We start from the raw sequence: 27,944 nt of genomic DNA on the forward strand, positions 1-27,944 counted from the left end.
TTGGGTCGCCTTTCTTTGGGATAGGAACAAATATCGATCTCTTCCAGTCAGTTGGCCAAGTGGTCGTTCTCCAGATTTCTTGGCACAACTTGGTGAGCCCGTCCAGGGCAGCATCTGTTAACTGAAATATTTGGTTACATTCAGCAAATTTTATGGGGGAAACTTCATATCAGGCTGTGTAGCAGGCATTGAGTATCTAGATGACTGAGCCATCACCCTCACCACCAGAGACAGATATAAAAGCACAACAGTTGAATGTGTCATTAGCTTTCCGGTTGGAAATAAGACTAGAACACCACAGGCCTGACTGGGTGAATGAGGTGGAGTGGTCAATTTCCTGGGAATGACATGATTGTGCTGATGGTTAATGAATGACGAGGAATAGGGCAAACCGGGAAGATATTTCTGTACTTAGGCACATTTGCAAAGAACAGCATTGTATCATCTGTAATCTGTGAATTCTAAAAAGTAGAGCCCTGATCATGTTTGGCCTTGCTGCCGTAGGATAATGAGGAGCAGAGAAACTGGTTTTTGTTTAATAAGTATAATACTCTGGTAATAAAAAATAGAATGAATTTTAAGATAAAAGGAGATCTAAAAATCTAGGTAAGCTGTGATTTAATAATTCATGATTACTGATACTTGTGTCAAGAACAATGAAAGTATTTTGAAGTATAAAGTATCTTCTGTTAACTTTTTTTCTGTCACTCCATGGACTTTCCTGGCTTAGGCTTACACTGTGCTCTATTTTAAAAACATCTGTTCTTTTGCATAATGCTCCCATTAGAAAAGGCTCACATATGGAACGCTAGTGGCATAGTGGCAAGATACTGAGCTGCAATCCTGAAGGCGTGCAGTTCTAATCCACTAGATTCTCTGCTAGAGGAGGGCCAGTCTCCTCCTGTGCCAGTGGGGTCAGATTCGACAGGACACAGCAAGGAAAAAAAGGGGGAAAACTCACTCTTAAGTCTGCCTTCAGTTTTTTTCTCGGCCATGTGCTTTTTCTAACTGTTGACCTGTTTGGGTTTTGCACTTTGAAGTATTCCCAACCACAATTGTATTTAGGAAGATCTGGGAAAAAATCTGAATAAAGGAAAAGAAAATTTTCAGTAGGTTTATTAAAAGTCATTATGGGGGTGGGGGGGAGTCATTATGACAGGACATGCCTGGAAAATCCCTACTCATAGTCAGGAATTTAAGACCAGCTGTAGTAGATCCATCTGAAGCCACTCAGCATTCTTGTTATGTAGAGAAAACTCTTAAAGCGTCATTTTTCCAAGAGATTTAATTTACTATTAGCGGGTTTGGCTCTTGAAGGGTCTTCCTCTCTTGCAAGGATGAAAGCTAGGTGCCACAGTTTCAGCCCTGGATTAAGAATTAAATCAGAGAGAGAAGCGACCACCCTAGTGAGTCTCTCGCACTGTATGGATCAAGCTCTAGGGCAGTGTTCTCACCGGCAATGCTGAGGATCTGGATTATTGGAATTGCAGGTGGCTGTTGCATAGATTATGGGCTGTTTCACAGCATTCATGAGCTTTGTTGAGTAGGTAGCATGAGCTCAGTTGTGTCAAGTAAAAATGTCTCTGTTGAGGAGGCATAAGTGCCACTATTGAAAAACCAGTGCTCTGCGGCATGTGCGACAGTAGCAACTTCAGTAAACTGTCACATAGAATGCAATTTCTTTTTTTTTTTTACCTAATTTATCTCTGGGCTTTCTTTTCACTGTGCACTTCTGATAATCTTTCTCCCAAATTTCGAGGACTTTGAGAAACCTTTTACTCTTTCATTTCATAATGTTTCACAGTTTTCTCTAAAAGATTTTAAAACTAAAAATTTATATACTGAATTATAGAATGATCTCATGAGTTTCTTAAAAAAATCAGCTTAGATTTTGACTGAGATTTCATTGGATCAGTAGTTCAGTTTGGAGAAATTGACATCTTTTAACTGAGACTTTAATGTAGGAACACAGAATATATCTGTTCATGTAGCTTTCATGTCTCTGACCAGTTGTTTCTTAGTCTACTGATGATACACCTTCTTCGTTAGGTTTGTTGGCAGTGCTGACCAAATAGTGGTTTGATTTTCCCGTGAGTCTGAAAGAGATAGATCTCCTGGGCACGTTTACAGCCTCTGAAAATCTGCTGGAGGGAGGATCAGCTGTGAATGGATTTGATGAGAGTTGATTGGAAATGATAACTTTTTCCCCCTGAGAATTACTGCTTTATATTTTTGGTGTGATTTTAATGAAAGTTTACAAGGAAATTGGTTCTCATTCATTTGTACACATTTTCCTCCCTCCCAGTTAACTTTGTAATGCAACTCCTGTTCCAGATTGTTAATTGTCATACACCTCATGTCTAATCGACCATTCCTTTCAGATTGTCCTTCCCTATCCTATTCCATGCGGTGTTCATTATCTCCATTCTTTTCCCTCTTCTTCCTCTACTCCCTCCCCATAGCCATCCTGTTTATACAACATTGGAGTTATGTAATAGTTACCCTTTGTGTGACTGAAGTTTTGGGGTTTTTTTAATGTTAAAATACTTCACTATTACTATCTGTGGTAATGTACATATTGAGAGGCTAACCCGAAGACTGTGCATCTGTGGCAGTTCTAATCCACCAGCCTCTCCTGGGGCGAAAGATATGGCAGTCTGCTCCAGTGTGATTAGAACCTCAGAAGCGCCATGGAGGGTCAATCCATAGCGTTGAGAATGAATATATGGAAATACGGTTGCGTTTTTCTGTTGCCCTTCTCCTTCAGACCTTGTTAAAGAAACTTTTTTTATTTAGTACCTTTTTGGTAGATTATGTAGGATTTTTCTAGATAAGCAATGATATTGATTGGAAATGATAACTTTTTTCCCCTGAGAATTACTCAGGATGATTTCCCATCCTTTCATGTTGGATTAATAACAGTGTTGATAAAGAAATCAAACCTATGGTATTTTCTACTGTGCAATATAACCTTCTCTATTGCTCACATAATGAGCCGTGGTTCTGTGGTAAAGAGTTTGGCTCCAAGGTGTACCATGAAAGAAAAATATATTTTGCAGTCTATTTGTATAAAGATTTCTGGGTTTGTTGTAATTTATCATATAGGGATGCTTCTGTAAAGAATCCCTTTGATAGCAATGATTTTGCTTTGTTTCTTAAAAAAATTACTTGAAGAACAATTAGGACCTTCTGATAAATTTGCATATGATTTCATTAGGACTTTACAATTAAACTTAGGTGGTTTTTTTTCCATTTTAGGCCCTGGAAATGTATAAGGATGATTGGAACAAAGTATCAGAACATGTTGGAAGTCGTACTCAGGATGAATGCATCCTCCACTTTTTGAGGCTTCCCATTGAGGACCCATACCTTGAAAATTCCGATGCTTCCCTTGGGCCTCTGGCCTATCAGCCTGTTCCCTTCAGTCAGTCAGGAAACCCGGTCATGAGCACCGTTGCTTTCTTGGCATCTGTGGTGGACCCACGTGTGGCCTCTGCCGCAGCCAAAGCAGCATTGGGTATGGACTTCCCTTAATCATCTCCTTAGCAGAAAAAACTCTTTGGATCTTGCTTTAATACACTATTTTATAGTAAAATTATCTCATTTAATTATTATGTTATATAGCATTCTGGTGATTTACTAGTAAGGAATTGTGCTACTAACCCAAAGGTATGTGGTTTTGACTCCACCATCTGCTCCACGTGAAAAAGATGAGCTGTCTCCTCCTCTGAGATTATCTGCCCCTCTAAACCCACTTGGAGGTTCAGCTGTGGTGGATTCTAACTCTGTGGTACACAGTAACACAAATAAGTAACAAATATTTCAGAAGTAACCCCTTGAAGATACTGTGTACTATTTTAAAAAAATATAACAAGTAAAACACCTTAATAAACTATTGCTTAATAATTAAAAGCTTTGATTAAAATTGTAGGTTCACAGGAGAGTTTTTCCTGGTATATTTTTGTGATTCATAGTGTAATATAAATAATATTAGGAGTTATTTCATACTCTGGGATTATATTACTTATAACCACACCTTCTCGTAAGAATTTTTTTTCTAGTTTTAGAATTGTTGTATCTTTGCATTTTTCCTGGTTATCATCCTAGGCAAGAGATAGCTAGATACAGTTTGGGCAGCAGTTTTCATTGCTGCTTGCAGAAGTTAGAGATCTCTGAGCACAATGCTGTGACTTGAGGGATAAGCCTAGTCATGCAGTGTCATTCCTCTATATGATTATCTCATCTGACTTGCTGTCTTTGTTTTTATAAGGATCAAGTTTCACAGATAAATTCATTTAAAACAAGAATACTGCTTTTTTAGAGTTGCATATTGGGAGAAATGTGTGCAAAATTAGGACCTTGTTCTCTTTTTCATTTTTGAACAGAGGAGTTTTCTCGGGTCCGAGAGGAGGTACCATTGGAATTAGTTGAAGCTCATGTCAAAAAAGTACAAGATGCAGCACGAGCCTCTGGAAAAGTAGATCCTACCTATGGCCTGGAAACCAGCTGCATTGCAGGCACAGGGCCCGATGAACCAGAGAAACTTGGTAAGTTAGTCCTAACTCCAAAATTAGCCAAATGGTAGAATTTAATAGAAGGCTGGTTTTTCCAGTAATGTTACTAAATAACTGGATCTGCTTCCATTTGAGAGTATAGTGATCAATCTAAGTATCTAGTAAGACCAGTGTTTAAACACACACACCCCATCCGAGAGCTGGGCATTGAATAAGGATGACAGAAGAATTAATACCTTTGAGCTGTGGTGTTGGAGAAGAGCACTGAACATCCTATGAATGACCAAAAGAACAAATATGTCTTGGCAAGGATTGCTGCCAGAGTGCTCTTTGGAGGAAATGATGATGAGGTTTCGCCTCACATACTTCGAGCAAGTTGGTAGGAGGGGCTGTTCCTTGGAGAGGGAGGGACATGATGCTTGGAAGGGTTGAGGGTCAGCGATGGAGAGGAAGACCCTCAACCAGGTGGACTGACTAGGCTCTAGTGTTTCAGGAAGTGTGAACATGGCATGGGATAGGACATAGTTCAGATCTGATGTTCATGGGGGTGCTAAAAGTCTACCTGACTCAGTAGCACCTAACAACAACCCCTCCAATATATCTTCCTTTTAAATTAGCTAAAGGGAAAATACTGCTTCATGACTTAATTTAATAGCACAGTGGCATACGATGAGTCTTTTTAGATGTCAATCTTGAATATATGAGATACTAAATATAAATAGACTCTTACAGTTATTTTCATGTATATTTATACAAAATATACATGAAAATAGGTTAAACCTCCTAGTTATTTTTGTTTGTCATTTGGCCTCTTGAGGAGCCTACCAAACTGTTTCCTAAAGAGTAACAGGTTTATCTTCCCAGTAACACTTCTTCTGCCAATTCTTAACAATTTTCTTTTTATATATGTAGTTAGAATATTCCTGTTAAGTGAAATATTACCTCATTGTTCTGATAATGTAATTCATTAATGATCCTGAACATCTTTTCACGTGTGTAATTGGGGAATTTGATATATTTAATTTGGTCTTTTTTTTTCCTCCCAATTTTAATGAACATTTCCAGAGACTTTGGCATTTTATTCATTCATTGTTGCATTTTTCTGCCTTTGTTCCTTTTAAAGTGTTTCATTTCCATATCTCTTGTCCAATAGTTCTATTTTCTTTTTTTTATTATGAGACATATGTATATATATAGCGAGAACTACACATTTGCCATTTTAAGATTGACATGTTATATTTTATTTTCTTAGAAAGTCTTAGACTTTTTGAATTCTTGCTTCAGTAGTCTCCCATTTCTTTACAGATAACCTTACTCTTCTTGCCACGAGATTTCCATGCAGGTATTTTTAAGGCGGGAGAGTTCCAAATACCATGTGTATAAAATCTCTAGGCCAGTGAACCTGAGTAAACAGTGTGAACAATAGTCATCAGACTTCTGTGGTGTGAAAACTGCTGTGTTTGAAAAGCTCTTTGAGATCAGTTTCAAGGGGACACTGAAAATAAAGACTCAAAACTTTTGAGCAACTCGGAATTGTATATTTATCATCTGAGCACTTAATACCCTTGGATTTCAGCAATTTTCCTAATAACTCATTTACTAGATGGCAGAATGTGTGTTTTTAGAAAGAAGTTGGCTTCCATGATACTATAAGAAATAGTACTATGAGAACTGGAATACTGTGAGAATGCCTCATATTCTGAATCTTGCCTGATTTTCACCTTCGACAGAACGCACTCTTAATGCTTTCCTATATCTCATTTTTATGGAAAGTATTTGTATTTTCCTTCCCTCACTGCTTTGCAATTTACACAGATACTGACTTGTTGAGTTTACTGTGTACTGCAGTCATTAGCTTTTTTGAGGACTTTAAAAATCAAACCAGGCATTCTGAGTACTTGATAAATATGTGTTACAAAATTTTGGCAATATTTGTTGAGTAGATAGCAATTCATGCCATCTAATAACTGAGACTTTTTTTATACCAAGTTAAACATACAAGGAAGAATAACTTCATGTTGGAGGGTAAAGGAGGGCTGTGCATAGGAAGTGAAGCTTTATGGGTGAAAATGAAAGGTTGCTTAAAAGGTAGGAAGTAAATAGGCCAACACCAATAAAATGTTTAAATAAGAACATGGAAAGAAATTAATCTCCAAAGGCAGGTGATTGGTAGGTTACAAAGCCTTTCCGTTAAGGCTTGAGAGATTGAATTGTATATTACTGTCATTAGGAATATTTATAATTTGGGCTTTTTTTGTCTTTACAATTAACAATATTTTTGTTACTGTTTTTTCCAGTCATCTGGTCGTTTTGTTTTATAAAAATAAATTATATAATGCCATTACTTACCACTTGCTGTTCAAGCCATAGATTGTTGTTATTACATACCATCGAATCCCAGTTGACTCATGGCTAACCTTCCAGCAGGGTTTCAGAGGCAGTAAATTACACAAGAGAAGATTGCTTATATTTCTCTTGGAGAGTGACTAGTGGATTTGAATTGTGTGACTTTGGCTTGACAGCACAACTCCTTACCACTAAGCCATCAGAACTCCTTCATGTCCTAGATTGTTGTTGTCATAATGTGCTGTTGAGTTGAGTATAACTCAGTGATGCTGTGAACAGCACATCTGAACCCTGTCGTATCCTGCACCATCCTCATCATCTCTGACATACTTGAGTCCATTGTTGCCGTCATTTTGTCGGTATGTCATTGGGTCTTCTCTTTCACTGAGCCACCTCCACATTTGCAAGCGTGATGTCCCTTTCCAAGGCACCTTCTAACAGTGTGCCCAAAGTATGTGGGACAAAGTTTCGCCAGCCTTGCCTCTAAAGAACTCTCTGGTTGCACCTTCTCCAGTTTGTTTTGTTGACAGTCCGTAGGATATTCAGTACTCTTTTTCAACATCATAACTCAGAGATACTGAATTTTCTTCTGTTGTCCTTATTCATTGTCCTGCTCACAGACACAGAACAAGTGATTGAAAAGACCATCACTTAAATTAGGTGAACCTTAGTCATCAAACTATCATGGAGAGTTAGTTACCCTAGACTTTCTCTATGAAATGTATCTTTTGTTTTCTGGAAAACGTGAACAGTACATTGACAGAGAACTACCAGAAATACAAGCTGGGTTAAGAAGAGGTCGTGGCACTAGGAACATTATTGCCAGTGTCAGATGGATCTTGGCGGAAAGCAGAGAGTACAAGAAGAATGTCTGTCTGTGTTTCGTTGACTATGAAAAGGCATTTGACTGTGTGGCTCACAATAAATTATGAGTAACCGTGAGGAAAAAGGGAAGGTCAGAACACTTGATCATGCTTATACGAAAACTATACTTGAACTAAGAAGCTGTCCTCAGAACAGAACAAGAAAGCACAGCATGGTTCAAAATCACAAAACGAGTGTGTCAGGGATACATCCTATCCCCATACCTTTTCAATCTGTATGCAGAACAGATCATTTGGGAAGCAGGACTTTATGAAGAGTGTGGCATCAAGATTGGAGGAAGACTCATTAACAACCTACAATATGCAGATGACACAACCTTGCTTGCTGAAACTGACGAAGACCTAAAGCACTTGCTGCAGAAGGTCATGGACTATAGTCTTCAATATGGATTGAAGCTGAACATCAGGAAGACAAAGATTCTCACCACTGGGCCAATTGGCAGCACCAAGACAGAGGGAGAAGAGATTGAGGTTATTAACAATTACAGCTTGTTAGAGGGGCTTCAGGCCTTTTGTTGATAGAGTCGCTATGAGTCTTGCTTGACTCAAAGGCAATCAACAACAGCAATATGTAGACGACTACTGCTATGGAACTCGGGTGTCCTAGTGGGAAGAAACTGCCCTGTAAGTCTGAAAGCACATGATTTGAATCTCACCACGTGCTTCTTGGCAAAAGGGTAGGCAGTCTTCTCCTGTGCAATTAACAGACTCTAAAAATCCATTGGAGCATCAGTTATGGATTGGTTCCAACTTGATAATACTCAACAACAACTGGTGCCAAAAATGTTGATTGTGGATCTAGGCAAGATGGAATTATTTACTGTCTCAATCGTCTCTCTATGATAATATTGCCCAGTGGTGAGGATTTTGGTTGAGTGTGTCAGAGACAGATAAGCTCGGGTTAGAACAGGGCTCAGAGGTATTATGCGTAGGATCACCATGAATTGTAGCCAGCTCTATAGCACATAACAACAGTGTTGAGATATAATCCATATTGAAGGTCATAGCCTGTGCTCTTCTCCAGCAAGCATTTCAAGTTCTCCTCGTTTTCCATGAGCAAGGCTCTGTCATCTGCACCATGCAGATTGTTGAGTCTTCTCCCTATCCAGATGCCACCTTTTTCCATCTTCTCAGTGTCCAGATTAAATAGGTATGGAGACAGGATACAGCCACGACCCATATCTATCTTGATTTTAAACCATTCATTGTTAGTTCCCTTGCTCTTTTCAGCTTCTTGATCTAAATACAGATTTCACATGAGTGTACGTGTTTTGGGATGTCCGTTCTTCTCAATGTTAGAGATAGTTTGATATGATCCACAGAGTCAAATGCCTTTATATAGTCAGTGAAACAAGAGTCATTCTTCTGGTGTTCTCTGCTTTCAGCCAGATCTGTCTGATATCAGCAATGATAATCCCTAGTTCCATGGCCTCTTTTAAACCCAGCTTCAACTTCTAGCAGTTAGTTCTCTGTCACTGTACTGTTCTTTATCATTTCCACATTCTCTTGGATCACCTTTGTTGGGGATGGGAATAAATATGGATCTCTTCCTTAGCCACTGCACCATTAGAGCTCCTTCACAGAGCAAATTATTAGTGTCACTATTTTTGATCTGTGAGAGATGGACAGAATAATTGAGCAGGATCTAATTAGCAGTACTTTCTAAAGACACTGTGCTAGTGGATGCCAGCTAATTTGCTTCTCACTCTTCATTCAAAATTTTAATTAACCATGTTAGATATTTTTTATATTGCTTTGTAACAAATGTCCACAAAGTTAATGGGTTAAAACAAGATACATAGGAAATAATAATTCCTGAATCAGAAATTTGTTTACAGAATCATCTTGGTATCTCGTAATTAGAGTTTATTAATATAATTATGGTGCTCTGATGACCTCAGGGATAAGGCATTGCAGTGCCAGCCCAAAGGTATGCAATTTAAATCAACAAGCAGCTCTGAGGCAGGAAAGGTGGGCTGTCTCCTCTTGTGCAAGTTCCAGCCTCTGAAAACCTTCTAGAAGATTGTTCTAGCTGGATTGCATGTAAGAACAACAGTAACATTATTGATATGTATGTTTATATTTCATATTAATATAGAGATTCATTTTGAAATTTATACATGTTTAAAAATCTGGTATCAAATTTGACTTGCCCTATCATCAAGTAAATAAATATGTAGCCTTTCTGAAATGTAGAGCTATTTGTTACAGGTAAGTGCAGATATCTTTACCAGAGAATAAACAAACCCTACTTTTCTCTCAAATAAGCATTTATGTACTGTTATTATTAAACCGGTGCAGTAGCACTGGTCTAATACACATTCTGTTAAAATTACCTTGCAAAATTATTTTAATTCCATGGGTAGCACTAGTAGGTAAGCATTATGCTGTTAGGAGAAAGTGTGTTTGTTTGATCCTGCCTGGGAGGGCCTCGGAAGGAAGGCCTGACAGTCTGCTTCTGAAGGCCCAGCCATGGAAACCCTGTGCAGTGCACATGTCTTCTGAAACACATGGAGATACCGTGTGTTGGAATTGACTGGGTTGTTTGATTTTGTGAAAATCTTTGCCACATTTGCATGCAAGATTTTTTGTTTAGTTTTTTTATCAGCTTTATTGTCATTTTATTCCTTGTACTATTTGTGAAATAATTAATTTGCAGTTGTATAATACACATAAGAAAATTCAACAGTGACGAAGGAAGACTGAGGATTTGAAGCTTTGAATTGTAATGTTGGTGAAATGTATTCAATAGTGAATGTGTTATACATTTCTTACACAGTTTTAATATTTGTGCTTTTGGGGGTTTTGGCATGTTTTCATAAAAAGTCCTTGATTGTAAGAGTCAGATTTACCTTTTTGTTTCTATGATTTGAACTTTTTTTGTCTTTATAATTTGTGATTTTCTTAAACATGTTTATCATTACCTCAATTTATCTGTCAATATATTGAAATATATTTTTAGATAGCTAACCACTTTTCTGAACACTATAATTGTTTTCTAAAAACTACATTCTTCTAGTTTTATTCTCTGCAGATCGTCCTTCTTCCTCCCTTTGCAGTCTTCCCCTTTAGCTTCTTTTTCTTAGTTGAGGACATTGACTCAGAACGCCACGTCATTGTGAAGTAGGAATAGTGATAGCCTTTTTTTTTAAAGATAATTTTATTTATTTATTTATTCTTTTTATGTGTGTACCGTCAAATTGGATCTGACTGGTACAGGAGGCGATTGTTCCTCCTTCTTCAGCAGAGCATCTGGTGGATTTGAACCGCGCACCTCTGGGATTACAGTGCAGTTTCCTACCTCTAGGCCACCAGAGCTCGCCAGATAGCCTTGTTTTACACTTGATTTCAGAGAAGCACTCTCAGCATAGCATCTCTCCATGAAACATACCATTTGTTGTAGTAGGAGTTTTAGTGACAGTTCTTTTAGGGTTTGTGTTTCCCACAAACTTTGATTTTGAAGTCTGTTGAGTTTTTCAGTCCCTTTTAATGCATGTGGTGAAATGGATTCCTAGATTTAGTACTAAATCAGCCCCCTGTTCCTGTCATTGTGTATTATTTTCAGGGACGCACAGTACGAATCCACTAGCTGCTCTGTGGGAGAAGGATGGGCAGCCTTCTCTCTTGTGATTTACTACCTCTGAGAAACCCACTGGAGGTCAGCTATGGGTCGGATCCGACACAACAGCGCACAACCTCATCTCCACTATCTTGTCAATACACATATATGTAGATGTAGATATACTAGGTGATTTGAATCCACCAGCTGCTCTGCAGAAGGACAGGCATAGTCTCCGGTGTGATTTACTGCCTCTGAAAACCCACTGGAGGGTCAGCTGTGGGTCAGTTACGACTTAGTGCCACACAGTGACAAAAAAAAAAAAAAAAAAGGAAACAGGTGACTTGAAAGCACATAACAACAACAGCCACCTTTCCTAAAATAGTTTCTTTGTACCAACTGTCTCTTTTCAAGTTTCAACACACCAGAGACGTAACCATTTTATTTGTTACTTCAAAGACCAGTTTTCAGGTATATTGATTCTCTCTGTTGTATTTTTATCTTGTTTTCTTTGATTTCTTTCCTCTTTTTCTTCTGATCCTCTATATTTTGTTACTCTTTTCAAAAATAAACAAAGCTAATTAAATTAGAACTTTTTTCCCTTGCTTTTTTTAATCTGAGGACTAAGGTTTTACATTTCCCTCTAAGTACTGCATTCAGTGTATCCTGTAATAAGTATCCAAGCACAGAGGATTTTTTGTTTGTATTTTGAATTTGTGACATCATTACACTGGGTGGGAGAGCTTCATGCATTGATTCCTTCCCCCTACCCCCCCCCCCATGTATACAGGCTTATTTTGTGATCAGGTTTGCAATTGATACTGAGCTTGCAAGTTATCTCCATTTATTCTCTAATTGTTGAGTATAAAAGTCTACATACGTCCATTAGATCATCTTGTTAGTTGAGTTCAAATCTGCTCTATCTTTTCGAGAGATGTTTTGAAATCCCCCACAGTAATGGTAGATTTTTCGTTTTCCTAGTGGGATTTTGGATATTGTGGTTTTGCACTGTGTTGTTTTGAAAATGGCTCTTCTTAATGCCAATTTTGATTCATGAAACCAGTGACTGTTAAGTTGATACCAGTGCTGACAACTCGTGCGTATCCAGGTTGGACTTGTGATCATGTGATATGTCTGAGGAGTAGTGTCTCATCCTTCCTCTCCCTCTCTGCATCCAGCTAGTTAGGGGCCTTCTTATTGATAGCACAGTTTCACAGCCAACTCAGTTGTTTGATGCTCAAGTCCTGGCCCCAATTATATGGATATATTTCATTGCCAATTCTATATGGCAGGCATTCTCAAAGGTGATGATTCTTACCAACAAGACTGTCTTATATAAAATGTGTGATATACCAAAACATTATATCCGTAATAGGTTTTTGTTGAAACTTGGAATGCAGTATTTTCTTCCTTCCACAATACGTAGAAAAAGAGGTATTTTCCCATTAACCAACACTTCCTTATACTTTTGTATCATTAAAATGACTTATTTAAATGTGGGTAAATGGTCTTATTGAGAGTATATTCCTTCGTTGGTTCATTTATGAGGGGAACTCTGCTGGAACATGTTTAGTAGGGAGTTGTGCTGTTTACTAAACATGATGTTTGTGTGGTAATTTGAGTCCACCAGCTACTCCATGACAGAAAGACAAGCAGCCTCCTCCCCTGCAATCCACTGGAGGTCAGCTGGGAGTCACTTCTGTCTCAACAGCAAGGAGTTTAAGTCCCATTTATAAAAGTATAGTATAAAAATTTAAGGTATAGAATACTTGAGCATATTTATTTAATGCTCATTTATTTAAATGTTTTTCCCTTTGATGTACTTCTTTATAAAGTTCTACAACCAAAAATCTTTCTCTTAAGGTTTTATTTTTTTAAATCTTAACTAATGTGCTAGTTCGAACTTACAATTAAGACTCCCTTCATCTTCCTGTGACACTTGGCTGTGCAGTCTGCAGCTCTAACAGTATTTACTCTTCCTTTCTGATTTCTCTTTACTGTTCTGTCATGAGCGATGACTCGCGTTAGCCCAGCGTCACTGTGGCTTTACCTCTTTCATTGAAATGCCCTTCACTCTGAATGTAAGATCATTGCATCTCCTGGTGCATGCAGCTTTATGCCTGAAAACTCATATGTAGTCTTTGATCACACATGTATTTTCCCTACCAATACTGCCTCACCCACCATGCTTTTCATAGTATCTGGTATGTTTTTACAGGCACATCTGTTGTACTCTGTTGGGCTTGTTGATCTGTTTCTCTCACCAGTAAAAGTGAAGATCTTGCTTGACATTGTTTCTCTAGTACCTGACTCAAAATAATACACCAGTAGTAATTCTATTAACATGTTGCCACAAATGACGGCTAATGTGTTTCTAAGCATTGTTGTCAATTTTAAAAGTGTGCGGCCGGCACCATGTTAAATAATAAAAAGCTGTCCTTAGTTCTTGCATATTGCATTTTTTTCTCCATCTTTATTCCATGTTATATATAAAGAAAATAAAAACCTAATGTTTACAACTAAGTACACTCAAACAAATTAAAAAGACTCATGTAAGCACCTTAACAGCAACATTGCGGCTTCCGCTTTGTCTTTATTCTCCCCTGTCCCGGTTAACTACTGTCTTGATATCTAAAATCCCAAATTAGTTTTGTCTGGTTTTGAATGATAATAGAGTATACATTCTTTTGTTTTGGGTTTCTCATTTCGGTCTTACTGTAAACCTCTTTTTTTTTTATTTGTTCTTGTAGAAGGAGCTGAAGAAGAAAAAATGGAAACAGACACTGATGGTCAGCCGCCTGAAAAGGTGAGCTTGAGTCCTTGGATAACAGAACTTTAAGAACTGAATGACACTTGGATTTGAAGATTTCCTTGACATTTTGAGCTTTTCTCAGGGTACTCTGCTAGCCAACTACATCACTTTGCACCTATGAAGTATAGTTGCTTAGAAATAAATGGAGAACTTTACATGTATTTATTCTTTGATGGTTTATCCAACTTTAGACCTAAGTGGAAACTTGAGTATAAAACTATATGTTTCTGGGGAGGAGGGTGGAGAGAATGATGCGGTAATGAAGGAGTGAAAGCCCAGAATCCCTGTGAATGTTCATTGAAACTAATAAAATTTAATAATAATAAAAAAAATAAAACTATATGTTTCGGCAAGCTCTGGTGGCCTAGTGGCAAGAAGCTGCACTGCAGTCCCAGAGTTGGAATCTACCAGCCACTCTGCTGGAGAAGGAGGGATACTCTCCTCCTATACCTGTCAGATATCATTTGACAGTACACACATACAAATAATGTTGTTATGTGCGTCGAGTCACTTGCAACTCACAGTGACCCTATGTACAACAGCCGTAAACTCTGCTCTGTCCTGTGCCAGTCGCACTGTCTCTGACACTCCCCTCCCGATTACCCCAGTCACTGAATCAGTCCATCTCATAGAGGGCCTTCCCCTCCTGCGCTGTTCTTCCACCCTCCCAAGCATAATGTCCTTCTCCAAGGACTGGTCTCTCCTTCCAACATTTTTTTAAAACCCTGTTATTTATCATATTTATTTATATCCTATGACAAAGAAAAGAAAAAGGCATTTCTTAGTAGAGTATTAGCGTAACCAGGGAAAAACTAGAAACTCTTTTGAACAGCAAATTAGAACGATAAAAACTTGAAAAGTAACTCAGTGAAATATTCCAATAGGCTTGGGAGGGAGACACTTAGGATGAGGGGTATCAAAGTGCACAGTATGTGTGTGACCTGATGCCCATGTCAAAGCAGGTGTAACAGAGTATGAGCTAGCTAGGGCAAGATTTAACACACTCTTTTGGTTCTGTTTGTTTTTATCTCCTACCCGTCCGTACTATGGTGAGTAAATAAATTCATGCAAAGATTTTCAGTCCTTGACTATCTGTGGTGGTTTAAAATTATATAGAACATGAGAACAATAAGTAAAATTTCTTAGAATACCTATAGTGTTCTGAGTACCACGATGAGGGCTTTACATTTATAATTTCTGTTTCTACACCACCACCATTGGGTCAATGATACTGTCTTCCTTTTTGTAGATGATTTTAGGTTATTTATCCCAGGTCACATATTTATATCAAATTCAGCAATTAGTAACATATATTGACCTGAGGAATTGAAATTTTTCAGTTCCCGAAGTATGTACCACCATTATTCTACTGTGGCTCTTGTAAAAACCATTAGCAGATAGCTTTATTAAAGGGTTTTATAAGCTTTGGTTTTAGCAGCATATTTTCCTTACTTTTTGGTTAGTAATAAGGAATTTAAGTGTTCCTGGTCCATTTGAACAACTATTCATTTATTCTGTTAATTTTTTATATACATTATACCAGCTAAGTCCCTGACATTGCTTTGGCAGTTGTAATTTGGGTTTACAGTAGAGGTTTTGGACAGACTGTGTGCTGACGTGTATTAGCTTCTGTGTGGGCAGAGTTGAAAAGGTAACAGATGATTTTCTTACTCTCCAAGGACCTGGTCTACGTCTGCCAACACTAATGAAATTAGCCCGTTACTCATCCAAGATAATACCACTTGTACAGGACCATTTTTAAAAAATTTATTTTATACTGGTTTATTTACAAAGTTATTATACGTTGTTTTCCACACCTGAATATTTCCCATTTCCTTCACCCCTGCTCCCCTCCACCCATCAAATTGTGCAACCCTGTGATTATCACCTGCCCTCCCATCCTTGAGGACCATTTTTTACTCACTCTTGTTCACTTTTCTTTTCAGACAGAAAACAAAGAAAATGAAATAAATGATGGTGATAAAGCACAAGATGGAGACAATGACAAAAATAGTGAGAAGGAGCAAGACAGTGAAGTTAGTGAGGATATTAAATCAGGTAATTTGAGGCAATGTTATTATTGATGTCGTCTGTTAATTACAGTGTTTAATCAGCAGTAGAGAACTCTGTAGCGAGTTGTGCTGCTAACACAAAGGCATCACCTCTGGCAGTTCAGATCACCAGTGACTCCACAGGACTAAAGTGGGCAGTCTCCTTTCATAAGTCTTACAGCCTTCTGACAAGGGTCAGCTGTCAACTAGTTCCGACAGGATGACATTGAGTTCTTTCTAAAACATTAAAAGAGACTGAAATGTGGGCAATTTAATGAAGTAGAAACATATCTCAATTATTTTGGATTTGTTTCTTAATGTAACAGTGTGTGTTTGAGTTTAACTTTGCAGCTGGTTGCCATTGATGTGGTTTTCTTCATCTTCAGTGGCCTGAGGAGGAACGGGCTGTTCACCATGATGTCTGTCACCACAGGGCTTGTCTTGTTATTTTTAATGGCTGTCTCTGACATATCACATCATTTCTTAAGAATGGTTATGAAAGACTCTGTTTTTCGCTGATTGGTTACCTATGAACGTGAGGGTTTCTCAAAACATTTCATTGACTGAGAGACAAACATGTTGATCTTAGCCTTTAGTCCCTCTGAATATTCTTTTATATCCAGGGTATCTTCACACAGATTTTAGAGAAAGGAAAGACAGTGTATTGTTTCAAAAATTCATCCTAAGGAGAAGCAGGTTTAAATACATGGGCATGGTACAGAAAAATCTTACCAAGGGATACTTTGTAACATCAGTTCTGGTTTGTCACTTTGCAGAAGTGAGAGTGAGGGGTTAACCAGATTATTGAGAATGGACACACTAGCAATAAAGGTTTCTGATTATCCTTCCTCCCAACCCATCTCACCCCCATTATTTTGTTTTGTTTCCAGAAGAAAAGGAGGCTGAAGAGAACAAGGAACTCCTTGAAACATGTAAAGAAAGAGAGAATGATATTGGGAAGAAGAAGGTAGAACATGAAATTTCTGAAGGAAATGTAGCCACAGCTGCAGCAGCTGCTCTTGCCTCGGCTGCAACCAAAGCCAAGGTTTGCCCCCGACAGCCTATTTCTAGTGTTCTCCTAAGCCATGAATGATTGTATTGTTTTTAGGTAATTGGGAACATTTGTATAAAGAACCTTGTACCCAGTAGGTGGTGACTTATTAGCTTGAGTGGCAGTTCTAGATTGCAGAATCCGTAGATGAGAGCTAGAAGTGGTAGATGCTAGCCTAGCCTAGCCAATAACCTTCAAAGAGCTCATTGTGTCAGTTCAGCCTGGTGAAGCCTTCCTTCTATGGAGCCCATAGTGGTTCCTTCTTTAAGGAACTAATTGTCATTTTGTTTCTCATTTGCATGCTGAGCCTGTCTTGGACTTTTGTTCTAATCATTTCTACCAGATTGAAATATTTGTGATTTTAAAGACAGAAATCTGCTTCCTTGTAAAAATACTTTTCCTTTGCTCTTAGAGACTAAAGGAAGGGAAGGAGCTTAAAATAGTTCTCTTTCTTCTTGCAGTTTGCCAGCTTTCTTGTGGGTGGTTTTCTCTATTTATAACATAGTATCAACTACATATTTAAGAAGACAGGATAATGTTATTTTCTCTGCTTTTTGTTAAATTGGCCTTTTAAAGCCTTTCAGTCTTGAATATGTGAAGTAGTCTTTATTTTTTGTTTGTTTTTTCCAAATTGTGTTATAGGTGAAGGTTACAAATTAGATTCTCATAGAAGACTTTTGTTGCACCTTGTTGTATGACGTTTGCTACAATGTTCACAATGTTTCTATATTCTCATTGTTTATATTATTATTGTTCTATGTTCGTTAGTCTAATGTCCCTGCTGCTCCTTAGCATCTCAGCTTTGTTTTCATGTAAATCTTGGCTGTTTTGTCACATAAAATTGATAATTCAAGTGAGAACATTATCCACAAGTAATACTGTTAGTTTTTCTGTTATTTGGATGAAAGATAACCAACCAGCAGAAAGAGCTTGACTTCTGAGAATATCTTAGTCTTTGAAATTCTTCTAGTCTGTCATTCCTGTAAGTCTGGCCTATTTTGTAAGGAATTTGTTTTGTTCTACATTTTTCTCCCTCCTATCGGGACTTTTTGCCCCTGCACAATAGTCACTAGTGACCTAGCCAGAAGCCATCTAGTTCTTCCAGTCTCAGCCTCGGAGAGGCCATGTCACTCATCTGACATAGTGCAGGAGGTGCAGGGATGAGAACTTGAGTAGTGTTAGAGCCTGCCCTCATGCATTAGTGGATAGAGTCGTGCCCAAACAAATATCCCAACTAATTGTTATTCTTACTGTGTTTACTCGCAAGTCCCAGGATACCACCTCATCTTTGTAGTTCCTATGTGCCCTTTCTCGAGACCATTGCATGACCGTTTCTCTAGCCTGTTTTTAAATTTGTGACCTCAAGTTGTCCTCCATATTTCACTGTTTCCTTTTTCACGGTGTTTCAGTTCTTTGGCTAATGTCTGGCTTCATTACAACTTACTTGGTTCAGCCTCTTATCCTTTGCCTGTCTTCTTCTTTCCATTATCTACTCTACAGAAAAAGTTCTTTTTCAACTTTTTATTCAAGTATAACATATTTAAATAAGTGAGAGTGTAACTCTATAGCTCAATTAGTTCTTCATAAATTGAAACCACCTATGTATAAAGAACACTCTTATAAAGAAGCATCATAACTAGCAATGAATTAATTTTCCCATTTTTTAAATTTTCTTTTATGAATGGAATCATACACTATATACAGGAATATTTTTTAAAATGTTACTTTCTTCAGTAACTTCCTAATCTCTCTCAGGCCAAAATTAGAAACTCTGCAGTTGAGAATTAAAGGTTTTTCTTTTTTGCAACCAGGACCTGAGTTCTCAAGGCCTCATTTCTTGTCAGTGCTTCCTGAACTGCTTTTTCCCATCTTCTAATAGAATCTACTCTCTTTCCTGCAGCTGGACTTTTTGGACTCTGCTCCTTCTCAAAGAGCCTCTTAGTCTTCCTTCTTGTTATTTCCCCTCTTTATACTTTTATGCTCTTCGTCATTCTATTCTAGCTAGCAGGAATTGAAATGGTAGGTTTTCTTAAACGGTTCCACCGGTGCCTCATGATCTTTTCACATGTCCTCCTAGCTGTATTTGCCACCCTGGAGTGAAACATGTCCATACGTGCGCTGCTTACCACCTCGCAACAACAGTTTGAGTCCTTCATTGCAGACAATCCACTTTTATTCGTCAGTTAGCTGGTACATTACATGTGCCATACCAAGTTTAGAAGAGTATCCAAGTAATACTTTCTTTCTTGTACCTGTGAACTTAAATCTTCATTCTTAGAAGTCCTCCCCTTACCTTTTGATTTCTCAACTACTCACATGCTCATGCTACATGACTTAGCATGCATACATGCATGAACTGTTGCGTATCACAATGAGGTGCCACGCACAGCTGAATGTGATACATTTCACAGCACACATAATCATTTTTTTCTGTGCTACATGGTAATTAGGGAGTAAAGAATTCACTTAAATTACTGTTATTACTATTACTTATCTAGCCCATCTAAGTTTCCTCTTTCTTTTTGTTCTTATGTGTCTACAAGCAGCCTTGTTATTAGAGTTTTCTTTGATACATTTTAATCGTTTGTCACACTCTGCAGTGGAATGGTAATTAGGGGTTCTAGATCTGGCTCCTAAACAGATGGTAGGGCATGCTTTTCTGATTTTGCCCCATCTTTGCCATTTGAAGCATTTTGTAGAAGCATGTCCTTTATTTATTGCATCTACAACGAGGAGTGCTGCATGGGTCTTAACAGGGACACCACTGACTGGATTGCTCTGCATACCTTCTATCTGGATGTTTATCAGAATTATCACTGGACTAAATCAGAGACTAGAATATGGGGGTTTTTTCCAGCAGCATTACAATTCCATTTTTGAGAGTGGTGGTTTTTTGTTTTTGGAGGGAGTTTACCTCCATGAAAAAAAACATCACATTTTGGGACCCTCGGACATTTCATTTAGACTTACTGTTCCCAACATTTACCCCCTAAAAATAACAAAAGGGGATTTGCATTCATGGTAACTAGATGTTCATTGTAGAGAAACAGATATTTCTTACCCCTCAGAAATATGGTATAACTTGCTCACTTATGCCAGAATTTCCTTTTTGAGTTGGAAGAATTTTAATTTTGCATTTTGTTCACAAATTTTAATAGGTAAGAGTTGATTAAAATTGACTTTCAGGGCGTAGCCACAGCAGTTAACACTACCACCAGCCTGTTGCAACTACTGCCACTAGAACTTGTGGACAGATGTGTAGGATCAAGGATTCATATTGTGACGAAGAGTGATAAGGAAATTGTTGGCACACTTCTAGGTTTTGATGACTTTGTCAGTAAAATTGACTTCTGTTAAGCATCTTGAATGTTGGTATCAGTAGCATGAACACAAAAGGGAAAGCTGACCTGTTTGATCATTTTGCCCACCTTTAGCTCTCTTTACTCTTATCCTACTGCGATTATAAATAGACACTGTGTCTTTTCTGCCGTTCTGTGCTTTGTTGTATAAGGTTGCCATAGCCTCCTTCCAACCCAGGAACTTCTTAATACTCTTTTTCACACATTGTCTCTTACACATTCCGCATACATCATCCAAGTCAGACCTCATCATTCATCTTGGGTTATGTGAAACCAGTACATGAAGGATTAGAGCTCCCCATCATCACAACCAAACCCTTCAAGAAGCCACAGCCTGAGCATTGGCCATGTTGCCTTTCTATTTATTCTGTACTATGTACCAGATTTCTACATGTAGTAGTATAAAGCCACAGTCTTTTTTTTTTAAAGTCTTTTTTCCCCTTTTTTTTTTTCTAATTTTATTATTTGTGTATACCATCAAATCACATCTGACTGGTACAGGAGGAGATTGTCCCTCCTTCCCCGGCAGAGCCTCTGGTGGATTCGAACGGGTTGCCTCTGGGATTGCAGTGCAGTTTCTTGCCACCAGGCCACCAGAGCTCCCAGCCACAGTCATTTTATTTTATCTCATTATTTTGTGGGCGAGGAACTTAACATGGGCTTAGCTGGAGAAATTCTCCATGTGCATTATACTGAGGTCACCTCAGTAATGTCTTTACTGCTCAGCTATCAAGTTGTACCTAAGACAGCTTCACTCACATGCCTGGTCCCTAGACTGGGATGCCTAGATTAGTAGGGAGCTGGCTGGCACCATGCTCTCATTGCAAAAACAACCATTGCTGTGGAGTTGGAAATGACTGATAGCTCTCGCTGCAGTGGGTTTCCGAGGCTGTAAGTCATATAGGAGGAGATTGCCCATCTTTTTCCTACAGAGTGCCTGATGGGTTTGAACTGCCAGAGGGGGACTTTCTTTAGGTTACGAGCACAACTTCTGCGGTACCATACCAGAGCTCCCTCTCTCATCATACCCCCTTCACAATGCATTGATGCCCCAGAAATTAGACTCCTTATGTGGCATGTTTGGACTTTAAGAGAAAAGTTCACACGAAGGGATAGTTGCCAAAGTCTTACGGCCTGGGCCCTGAAACTGGCACTTCAAAATTTCAACCACACCTAATGGTTGATGCCGAGCAGTCATAGGTTTTATGCTAATTGAAGATGAGAGGACATAGACCTTGCTTCTAGATGGAAGGACGTCTCGTTCCACCATAGTTTGCCTGCTGCCTGCAAATTATTTACATTACTCTTCATCTGCAAAATAACCCTCTTTTCACAAGGAGCCTCAGAGTCCCTTCCCATTAAACCTGAGAGTCCAGGCTCTGACCTTCTCAGTCAGGTCCAGGCAGAGATGGCGGTGGATACTTGGGTGCTGCTGCTGCCATGTTGATCTCAGTTTGGAGAATTGGTGGACTGACATAACATGATGCAGCACTTGGGATAACTGTACTCCAGATCTGAAGTCTAGTCAGATGGCACATGTTTCCAGAATCAGAGCTCAGGGCTCACGCTAATCCTGGAGAGTTTTCCCCTGTGGCTGTTGACTTGGCCCTTGGGTTTTTGCTTCTGCCTCTCCTTCATTTTTCTCTTAAAAGAAAAATATCCAATTTAGCAGCTGAGTGGTTTTCTTAGCCTTAAGGTTACTGACAGTATGATTTCATCCTTAGGCCCAGATTATAGATTGTTAAGAATTCTTTATATAAAACAGACATAATATCTCTTGGGTGATTTGCAAATGTTTTCTAACAGTTTGAGTTGTCTTTTTGCAAAATTTTATATCCTTGGATACACAGAAAGATTTTTGTTTCAATACAGTGCAGCTTAGTATTCTTCACTTTTGTTTCTTGTGGTTTTTTATGTCATATCTAAGAAATTCTTGTTTAACTCAAAATTAATTCACTAATTCCTGTGTTAGCTCTTACATTCCAGTGTGATCCACGTTATTTCCTTCTGTGTATAGTGTGTTGCAGTGTTCATCACTGTCTATCCCAGTTGTCCCCTTTCCTCTCCTGTTCTTTGACCTTCTCTTTCATTCTTTTCTTCATGATTTCTCTGGACTTTATATTTCAGGACTTCTCCTTTTGCTCTTGTCAGTCTCCTTTTATGCATTCTTGTCAGCTTTCACATGTGGGCTTTGGTGAGGCCTGAGAACTCTCTGCTCAAAAAAGTCTTCTTTACATTTTTACATTCTATATTTTATCAAACTCTTATGTCTCCTTTTATTTATTTATTTTAGAAGGAAAATATTTTTGAGGATCTTAACAGAGAAAAAATTTTAATGATTTAGATTCTAAAGGTTTAAATTATGAAGGTTTACATTTAAAAATTTTTTTAAACTTGTTAGAGTATTTATTTCCCATTTAGAATTAAAACACCTGGAAAGCCTATTTTTTTTTAGATGCTACTTTTGTCTGTTCTGTCCTGTCCCTCTCCACTTCTCTCTTCATTTGCCATTTTGTGTTTGAAGGACCCCATTCTTCCCTTTTCCTAATCTTGTAAAATGGTAGTATCATTGTTTTTACTCACTTTAATAAAAAAGCATTAGCATTATTTTGCTTCTTTAGAGCCATAATGTAGTCATATTTGTTTTTCTCTTGTTTTTACTAATTTTGACATTGATAGAGTTAAGTGTAGCTTGTGGAAAAAGGATTGTTAACAGATACAGATTTATTCATAAGACCTTCCAAAAAAAAAATCACCTTTTGCTTACATTTTTTTAATCTTCTTGCAAATGAGTCTCCAGTGCTGTACTTCTACAGTTTTCCTTTTCAGCGATAAAAAAGGTGAAATACATCACTTTCATTAAATATTATGACTACTAATTTAGCTACCAAAAGCTCATATTAAACTCCTACTGCATGTCTGTGCTTGCTTGATACTGTAGGAACACTGAAATGAATAATACTACTCTTGCTTGCTGTTTCTCAAAACCTTGTGAATGATAGTCACAGAAATGGAGCAAGTATAATAAAAGTGAATTCAAGGTGGTACTGAGAATGTTGAGGAAACCCTTAGATGGTGCAGAGACATTCTGATTGGTCCCAAGAATTGTGGTCTAAACTGAGTGCTGTGACTTCTGGGTGCCAGTCCTCAGCTGACAAGAAGCCCAAGTAGAGCTCATTATTTATGTGGCATAGAAGTAGCATATTCCTCCATAGTAGCTTCCTATCTTGTGAGCTAATTGATTTTTTCCCACTGTGGACACTCCCCTCAAACTTGAGGAAAAATAGTATTCCACCCTTCAGATCAAAAATATTAAGAATAAAAAATGGGCCAGAGATATAGCTTAGTAGTGTTTGTGTTTGGTGCTGAAGAAGACCCCTGCCTGTCTGTGCTTGAAAATACATGGGGATAGAAGGGTGATAGCGTTTGGGGAGATTTTCCTGCAGCTCTAACTCCTCTGGCCCATCCAATCCCTGGTGCAGGTTTTCCTCTTTTATGGGCTTTCTGAAGGAAGTAGAGGGGGAGTAAAACCTGTACCATGGCAGGAAGTATATTTTTTTAAGTCATCCTAAAGAGTGGCTCTATGTTTATGAAGACCAGAAATTCACTGATGATTGTTACTTTGAATTGAGACAAATATATTGCAGAGACATTAAAAGGGTTCTTTTAAAAGGGAGCGCCATTCTAAAGCACATAATGTATACCCTGAATATAAGAATTTTGTTACTGCTTTGGTTAATGCTTCACTAAATAATTTGAATGCTTTTTTTGCTTCTAGCACCTGGCTGCGGTAGAAGAGAGAAAGATCAAGTCTCTGGTAGCCCTCCTGGTTGAGACACAAATGAAGAAACTTGAGATCAAACTTCGACATTTTGAAGAGCTGGAGACGATCATGGACAGAGAGAAAGAGGCTGTGAGTAAGGGAGTCTGTCATGACTTTCTGACTGTGGAACCCTTTTCTTCTTCCAAAATACGGATTATGTAAAATAACTAAGAGCATAGGCTTTTACTCATATAGCTGTTTTCTGTCCCTTCCCTCTCCCCTTGCGTTTACTGTGCCTTTTCAAAGGGACTATCAGTTAAAGTGATTCAAGGACTCTATTCACTAAACTTTTGTTTTGGTTTACATTTATATAGCAAATTGATTTTCCACTCTATTCATACTCATTGTTAAAATTGTAAGCCCTAGTTTCTTGGCTTTCTGAATGCATGGTAATACCACATTTTCCTTTCTACAAAAGTCATACCCAAGACGGTTTTTATTGCCTACTTGAACCAATAAACTTGAATCCATTTTGACCTAGTGTCTGGTTCAGGGATTTTCTTAATTTCTCCTATAGTAAAATATGAGAACATAATTCTTCATTTCATCATGCGTTACGTCCTCATTTTGTCTGATCACTCTGAACCCTTCCTGAGCTCTGTTCCTCGGTCTTGCTCACTCATCAGTGCCCTTTGTGCTTAACAATGAGTAGGAGCTCGCAAGTGGAAGTCTTTGGGCCATAAACTTGACATAACATTGTTGGCCCAGTACGACTAAGAAGACTATAGAAAGGCCAAAAATGAGGGCAGAAGCAACAAAAAGGAAATAAAATGTGGAAGTGGGAAATACTCTAGAGAATATTAGGAGAAATTGGTAGGGTATATTTTTTTAGGAGGGGAATTTTATCTTTCATGAATTTACCAGAGAACGTAGTGACTTAGGGGAACTAGATGTCCATACCTCTAGAAACTATATCAACTTTGATAAATGACAGTAGTTAGGGAAAGACTTCAGGCCTTTCGTTCATAGGGTTGCTGAGTCATGCTTGACTCAGTGGCAATCAACAACAACAGATGTGCATTTATTTAGGAATTTCTCTCTGCCTTTGTTAGACTATTTCTTAGTGATTGGTCCCAGTGAGCCTTCTGGCATATTCCCTGTTAAGGCTAATACCCTGGACCTGTCACCACAGCCTTGTGTGTATTGTCCCAAGATCAGCTCAGCTGCCTATATAAGCTTACTGGCTCGATGAGTAGGAAGAAACTGCCCTGTGGCTTGCCAACCCTCTTGACCACCCTTTATCAGCCTTTCCCATTCCCTGAGAAGGAGTCTCTCACCATCGCTCTTATGCATTCCACTCCCCATGTTCAGTCATTTACTCTGTAGCATCTCACGTCCTGCTACCTTTCTTGCATCAATATTGGCCACTCCAGGCTCGTCTCCATTATCTGTGGCTCCAGCATGTCCAGGAATAGGCTTTCCTCACGACATGTTTGATAAAGCCCATTTCCCTAGTCTGCAATCTGCTTAGCTAAGTGGGTTTTACCTCAGGGACTTCGCCGAGTCTCAACTGGCCTGGAAAATCTACTGTCAAGTTCATTCACTTGACTGTTTGCAGGGGGCTTCATTCAATTCCTTGTGACCTGTGCCTCTCCATAGGCCTGCTCATGAACCGGCTTCTCCAACAGTGAGTTATTCAGAAGACAACACAGAGAACCCAAGATACAAACAAAATTAAACTTAACTAGTCGCTTACCGCTTCTCCCTTACTCTGTTCCACAAAGAACCAAGAATCTTTTAAGAGAAGGTGTAATTTAGAGAAAATAGAGATAATTTGAAGCAAGTTGGATGTTAACTATCATAACAACCAAAAAGAATCCTTCAAAATGTCACCTCGTCACTTTGTATCTGTGAACCTTTTAAAGAATGCCTGGGGTCTATTTCGAGAACTTCCATTCACATTTCTTCTTTTTTAAATATTTCTATACCAAATCTATGAGCTCATCCAGTCCATAGCTGCTGACGTCTCTGAAACTCATTTGACTAGTTATGGAAATTATATATCTTTGGAATAGAGAGGCATTGTTAGAAATTCAAAGCTGAGAAACCAGTGCCCTGGCCTGAAAGATATTAGAGGATAGATGCACAATAACACGGAAAGAAAACAGACATGATTGGTTCACACTTACCATTCCTAAATAGTACAAAGGAACTGACTGAAAATTTGGAAGATCGTGGTTGACTGAAACAACCAAGGATGGCTTCCTAGAAGGAGGCAGCTTGGCCTGATTGTAAGAATGGCTCAGATCCAGACACAAGAAGAGAAAGACATGAGAACTGCAGTCAGAGTGTGTGTGTCCCCCAGACACAAACTCACCTGCATTCAAACTCTTGCTTACTTTTCCCTTCTGTTGCTTCACAATGTATTTTGAATTCCCCACAGGTATAAGATGGAATAGATATGGATATTTTTTCAATTAGCCTTTTTTAAATATATATATTTTTGTTGTTGTCAGTCTGGTTGCCTACAGCAGACACTTAAACAGAAGAAGATGTGATTATTTTCTTCTGTTTTGAGGGCAGATAGCCATAGTCAGAGGCTCAAGTCTTAGCTGACATTTCAGTCCTTGGCAGTGTACAGAGATTTTTGTGGCCACCACTGTTCTAGCTCTTTCCCACCCCTCCTCTCTTCTTTGTGCAAATAGAAGTTGGGAGAAGCGCTTTGTGTGAACTTCAGCTGCACTCGCAGCTGTGGCTGTGCCTGGCGTCTTGGTGTAGAAGAGTGCTCCGTTGTGCTCAGGTTCCGCTTGGATACGGCTGCTTTGTACATACACAGGCTAGCGGTGGAGGGGAAGGGAAGCAGGGTTTGAATACAGCAGGGGATGTGACTTCAGAGCAGGACTGTAAACAGCCTTGTATGAAATGGGTTTCCTACAACCAGATCAGAGCCTTGAAAGAACGTTTACACATTCATTAACACCTTATTTGCGCTGTGCATTCTAGCTGTTGATATTAAAAATAAGGCACTCAGAAATGAGAGAAAAGAAAAAGATGGCAGTACTATGCAACTTGGTGGTCAGTTCTCAGTACCTTTTCTTTTTTTAATTACAAAAATAATTCTATGCATGAAACAAAAAAAATAGAAGTAATAAAGTAAATTTTTAAGTCTTTTTCTTTTATATCATTAGGGCTGTATTGTACATTGTTGTTGTAACTTGCGTTTTTCACTCACTCAGGATATTGTAGAGAAAACTGTGTATCTAGAATAATTGTTTGATGACTGCCCATAGAATCACTGAGTTCACTGATAAAAGTGCCTACTGAATGTATTCGTGGCTACCAGATTTCCCCTCAAAGACTACCAATTTCCTTCTTTTTAATTACCATGAAAGTGAAGACCAGAAGATGTCTCCAACAGGAGTGGTATTTCTGGGATTTCTCTTGTGTCATGAGGCTAGAATGGGGCGGTAAGCTCTGCCATATCAGCTGCTGTGCCGAGACCTACCCTTCTATCCACCTGACATGAAGCCTCCTGTGCAGGGGTTGCTTTACATTCAGGAGATCTATGTTAGAGCTTTAGGACTCAAAAGTGAGCTCTCTTGGGG

At 38.6% G+C, this 27,944-nt stretch overlaps 1 protein-coding gene across 1 annotated transcript in view; it reads left to right on the forward strand.

The window, feature by feature from the left end:
- SMARCC1 (SWI/SNF related, matrix associated, actin dependent regulator of chromatin, subfamily c, member 1) overlaps nt 1-27,944 on the forward strand; it is a 131,872-nt gene that overhangs the window by 77,502 nt on the left and 26,426 nt on the right. The window contains exons 19-24 of the mRNA XM_006892948.1: nt 3,259-3,517; nt 4,386-4,547; nt 14,054-14,109; nt 16,062-16,173; nt 17,057-17,211; nt 24,355-24,489. Coding sequence (XP_006893010.1) covers nt 3,259-3,517; nt 4,386-4,547; nt 14,054-14,109; nt 16,062-16,173; nt 17,057-17,211; nt 24,355-24,489 — 879 coding nt within the window. The remainder of the gene's footprint in view (nt 1-3,258; nt 3,518-4,385; nt 4,548-14,053; nt 14,110-16,061; nt 16,174-17,056; nt 17,212-24,354; nt 24,490-27,944) is intronic.

Source organism: Elephantulus edwardii, unplaced genomic scaffold (assembly GCF_000299155.1).
Source record: "Elephantulus edwardii isolate Elephantulus edwardi_28Jun2011 unplaced genomic scaffold, EleEdw1.0 scaffold00121, whole genome shotgun sequence".
Lineage (NCBI taxonomy): Eukaryota > Metazoa > Chordata > Mammalia > Macroscelidea > Macroscelididae > Elephantulus > Elephantulus edwardii.